The following is a 5,861-nucleotide window of genomic DNA, read 5'->3' on the forward strand; positions in this document are numbered from 1 at the left end:
ATGGGCAGTCGGGTGTTTGCGTTCCGATCAAGCATTGCCCGAACGCTAAACGCCTTCTACAGGGCATCAAGAAAGGGCAGTGATTTTCATGCGTAAGTAATGAAGCACAAAGGGAAACAGAGAAGAGAGAGAGAGAGAGAGAGAGAGAGAGAGAGAGAGAGAGAGAGAGAGAGAGAGAAAGAGAGAGGAAGAGAGAGAGAGTGAGAGAGAAAGAGAAAGAGAGAGTGAGTGAGAGAAAGAGAGAGAGAGAGAAAGAGAGAGAGAGAGAGAGAGAGAGAGAGAGAGAGAGAGAGAGAGAGAGAGAGAGAGAGAGAGAGAGAGAGAGAGAAATAGAGAGAGAGAGAGAAAGATAGAAAGAAAGAGAGAGAGAAAGGGAGAGAGAAAGGGAGAGGGAAAGGGAGAGGGAAAGGGAGAGAGAAAGGGAGAGAGAGAGAGAGAGAGAGAGAGAGAGAGAGAGAGAGAGAGAGAGAGAGAGAGAGAGAGAGAGAGAGATTGGCTCAATGTCAATTCAAGGTCAAGCATAAGAGTAAACTTAAAAACCTCGTCTCAAACAGCCTATCCATCCCAGGTAATCATCTCACCCATGCGAGACCTGGAATTATACTGTGGTTTAAAAAATATTCCGTGTTGTGACGAAGCCATAGTTATATGTCTTTGTGAATCATTAAGGCTCTGCAGAAAGCTTATTTGGGATTTACTGTGCCTAATTAGTGGTTAGAGGTTAAGTAACGATAATGCTAATAATTGTTATTACGATAATGGTGGCAGCGGAGATGATGATGATAATGATAACGATACAAGTGTTAGAGTCAATACAAACAGGAATATATATATATATATATATATATAAAATGAGAATGCTGTTAATGCTAATAAAGAGTAGATAGTAATGACAAAAAGAATAGTATTAGTATTACTGGTGATAGAAATAGTAACTTATTATAAGAATTATAATTGCAATAAGGGTAAAACTAACGACAATGGCAACAGTATCGAGAACAGGAGCATCGATAATAAAGGAATAATTACAATAACAACCTTGATAATAAGTAAACAAGGTAAACAGCAATTCACCAACACCATTCCCCCTCACCATCCAATTCTCAGCCCGCGGTTTCCATCCTAAAAGGCAACTTGGCGGTTAAGAGAAATGATAGATCTGGCTTAGCGAATTAATAGTTCCTGGTGTCTTCATGAGAGAGAAGAGTTTGCTTTTAAACCATAAAGAGATTATAAAACCTTTGGAGATACGAGTTGATGTCTCTATCGGTAAATAAGGCTTTATCGTCGTTTGATATGGTTAGGTCTTAATGGCAGGGATCGTTGGTGCATTTACATTCATTATCTCTGGAAATGTGAAAGTTTCAAGGAAAACTATGTCTTTATTGGGGATTTCCTTACAAACGTTTTGAGAGACTTTGGAGGTTATTATAAAAGATGATTCAAGGAGGAAATACCCGTGTACGTTCCTAGTGCGGCGGGGGAACGTCGAGGTGCGGCACTTGATTAAAAAAAACAAGTATTTTTTTTTCTTCTACTCTCTTATTTAATTGGACTGGTAATTCTAAAGAGAAAGAGATGTGTGTGTGCGTGTGTGTTTGTAGGTATATATATGTATATACAGGGCAAACTGATAAGGGGGGGGGGGGGAGGGCTGCGAGTATAAAAAAATACCACTCTACATGAAAGCAGATGACCTGTAAATGTGGCCTTTCATTATACAAAGAAATACTCATATGGTATTTGCATAACGGATATGAAATAATTGGAAGTGAAATTCTAATAAATTATAAAAAGATAACATCGAGAGAGAGAGAGAGAGAGAGCGAGAGAGAGAGAGAGAGAGAATAAGATATATATATAGAGAGAGAGACAGACAGATAGATAGTGAGTGAGTGAGTGAGTGAGTGAGTGAGAGAGTGAAAGAGAGAGAGAGAAGGGAGACTGATAGATAAAGAATGAATGAGAGAAAAAAAGAAAGAAAGTCAGACAGACAGACAGAGAAAGAAGGAAAGACAGACAGAGAGAGAGAGAGAGAGAAAGACAGACTTAGAAACAGAAGAGAGAGAGGAAGAGAGGCAGAGAGGGGACCGAAAGAGAAGAGAGAGACAGAGAGAAGCGGTAGACAGACTGACAGACAAGACTTCGGCTAAATTTCACTTCCCTGTGTGTTACGAGTACTTTCTATAGCGCAGAAGGAGGAGAGTACACACAGAAGAGAGAGAGAGGAGAGCCAAGGAAAACGTAATGCAACAGAAATGATAAATCTTAGGCAAACAAGAATTAAAAAAAACTATATTAAGATTCTCCCATTACACACAAAGGCAGGAAGTGACGAAAAATGAGAACAACGTACACAAATAAATAAAACAACGCGAAATAGTTCAATAAACAGCAGACTGAATATGACAATAGAATAATCAGATATAAGCAAACCAGCGAAATGAAAAAAAGTGACACAAAAGACAAACAAACCAGACAAATAAAACAAGGATATGAAATGCAAACTAGCAAAACAACCGCGAGAAAAGTTAACTCACTAACTCAGCCGCCAACAGGATTGACAACTATTGTCTACGGGCCTTTTTATCTCTCCCTACGATCTCCCAGGACTGGTCTTCCTCAGCATCTTAGTGGGAAGGACTTAGGTCTGGGTCTGCTTGGGGTGCGGTGGTAGTAGTGTGTACACTACACACACACACACAGCCAAACACATATGCACCTACACACACACACACACATACATATATATGTATATTTATTTATTTATATACATTATGCAAGAATGCTCAGGGGCATTAAGAAAAAAAAAATGTATATACATTTGCGTATATGTATATACACACATACATATACATACATACATACATGTATATGTATATTGTGTGTTTGCGTGAGTATGTTTGTGTTTATGTGTGCGTGAGTGCACCTTTTTGTGTAGATAAAAGCCTTCCCCAGAAATCGATTGCGAAAGGGTGTTTTTTCCACTGAAAGAGGAGTGTTTAAGGAAATAGGGAAAGGTAGGAATAGACGAAAAGGAAAACAAAATTACCGATGTCACGTCACGCTTTCAAACATCAGGTAAATCATCAATAATTTACGTGCTTTTTCCTGAAAAAATAAAATAAAATAAATGATATTAAGGATAATTAAAAAATAAAATAAAATAAATAAAAGATAAAACAATAATAGTAATGCGTGTAATGAAATTAACGTTATCAGAACACAGGGAGTAAATTTCTTCAGTTCCAGATCCGAGACCTCTACACGCCCGGGACGCTCGGCAACAGCCCCTTGGGACGTCAGACTCAGTGGTCCTCCAGCTGTTGGAGAGAACAGACGTGGTGAAAGAATCTTGTGATCTTCACTCGTTCAGGTTGAGTTGTCTGGGTTTTCGTGTTTTTTTTCTCTTGTGTTGGTTTAATTAATTTTCTTATGCCTGTGTTGGAGTCGCCCTTTAAGTAACTTTCTGTTAATGTGAAAGGTATTGATATGCATGTTAATGGTGCTCAAGTTTTTTTTAGAAATTTATAAGGGAACTTTATCTTCACTAACCAGTTTATAATGAACTGATGTTTTGCACTTATTTTGCATATCACACCTGTGGCTTAGAGCAAACAACATCAAAATAACGATAGTGTTTGAAAAAGTGATCTATTCATAAACTCGTGCTAAAGATCCATCGGTGCTGCATAAACCAGAGAGGCTGTGAAACCCGCTTGTAGATCAACCCCAAATACGTGCCCCATCAAAAGAAAATAAAGAAACAAATAGATAAATCAGTAATTAATAACAATAACAGAATGGAATCAAGACTACATTATTCAACATCAAGAGTCAAAATTCCAGTTACTGCTGCTTTGACGTTACCTGAATGACCGCGCAGGACTGTCTCATTAGGAAACTCGGGAGTAAGACGGAGCTTGTGTTACGAATACAGATTTTGTTCAGAGGCGCCTCGTAATTTCGCTTCCTTCTCAGTTTTTATTCTGCTTTTGTGTTTTGTCCTCCAGGAGCGTTATAGGCTTGATTTTTTGTTTAATTTCAGAAGGTCATATATATATAGAGATATGTGTGTGTGTGTGTGTGTGTGTGTGTTGATAGATATATGTGTATATATATGTATATATATGTGTGTATGTTTACATATATGCATGTATATGTATATATGTGTATATTTATAGATACATAGATATGTATGTATATATGTATATATATACATACACACAAACACACACACACATACATATATGTGTATATATATAGATATATATTTATTATATATATCTGTGTGTGTGTGTGTGTGCATATGTATATATATAAATATATATACATAAATATACATATGAATATATGTGTACATATAAAAATATATACATATATATGTATATATATAAATATTTATATAAATATGTATAAATATAAATATATATAAATATATATATATATATATAAATATAAATATATATAAATATAAACTTATATAAATATAAACATATAAATATAAATATATATATAAACATTTAAAATATATATAGATCATTATATAAAGATAATTATATACAGATATATATAAATATATATAGATATATATAAAAATATATAAATATATATATATATATATATATATATATATATATATACACGCACACATACACAGACATTATATAAAGATAATTATATATAAATATATATTTATATATAAACATATATAAATATATTTATATATATACGCACACACACGCAGACATATGTGTACGTTTACATGTGAATAGCTCTGAGATGGTGCTTGCGATAGCCGGTGCGTGTAGGAAAAGAATGGCTTGGTAACCTTGAATCGTCTCCTTATCCTTCATCCCTCCTCTTCTCCTCCACCCTCTCTCCCTCCCTCCCTCCCTCCGCTCCTCCTCTACCCTCCCTCCCTCCCTCCGCTCCTCCTCCACCCTAACTCCCTCCGCTCCCCCTCCACCCTCCCTCTGTAATATATAGGTGGATGCTTTGTCTCTCTTTGTATGGTTCTAGTGTTTGCTCTTCTTGAGGTGAAGTAGTTAAGTTAAAGTTGTCGCAGCTTCTAACGTTTTATTTGCACGGGAATATGGCAGGTGAACAGAGGTCAGGCGTGGCAGAGACCCCCACGGAGAAGCGAGGCCTCTTGCCACGCCCGCGAGGCGAAGCGGTCTGAGAGAGAGCTTGAGGTGTTGCCCGAGCCGATGCTGAGGGCAGAGTGACTCCGGCTCTGATTTTTTGAGGGTTCACAAAATATTCACTAAACATAAGAATATGGCAACATTGTTCTTCCGTGGGAAATGCCAGTATAGACTCTGTGTTTTATAGCAGTGTAAGGGTCTTGTGGTCACAGGTCTGGTCGGGGACACTGGATATGTCAATACAAATAAATCGTGAACATTGGATAACTACAATATCGTCAATAATAATAATTACAAACTGTCAATAATAATGATTACAAACATAGTGATTGAAAATAAGGATTTTTTTTACCAGCATTTTGAGTATAATCAAGATATAAGTTAACTTGTAGTTATAAGGGTCGGAATCGCTTGCTCTGAGGGCACTTCGCCATTGTCGTTACGTTCTGGGCGCAGGTCAGTGATGGCACAGGCGATAACCAGTAGGGTCCTGGGTACCGTGGGAAGTCGAGGGGGAAGGTCATTAAATCGCTCGGCCACCTAATCAGGATCGATCTTGATTCTGCTGCAGCGGGTGAGCTGAAGACGAAGAAAGCGGTGATGCAGGGAATCTCGGTTCTTGCAGACGAGAAGGGGAGAAGGACGCACAGGTGACTTCTAAGGTCGGCGGCCTAGGGAGCTTGTTCGCACAGGTCACTGTTCCGAAGCGCAGGT

General features: G+C 37.7%; 1 protein-coding gene across 1 annotated transcript in view; it reads left to right on the forward strand.

The window, feature by feature from the left end:
- Positions 1–5,861, forward strand: part of LOC125045725 (phenoloxidase-activating factor 3-like) — a 21,644-nt gene continuing 15,783 nt past the window's right edge. The window contains exons 1-3 of the mRNA XM_047643156.1: positions 1–92; positions 2,611–2,665; positions 3,291–3,344. Coding sequence (XP_047499112.1) covers positions 1–92; positions 2,611–2,665; positions 3,291–3,344 — 201 coding nt within the window. The remainder of the gene's footprint in view (positions 93–2,610; positions 2,666–3,290; positions 3,345–5,861) is intronic.

Source organism: Penaeus chinensis, chromosome 37 (genome assembly GCF_019202785.1).
Source record: "Penaeus chinensis breed Huanghai No. 1 chromosome 37, ASM1920278v2, whole genome shotgun sequence".
Taxonomy (NCBI): domain Eukaryota; kingdom Metazoa; phylum Arthropoda; class Malacostraca; order Decapoda; family Penaeidae; genus Penaeus; species Penaeus chinensis.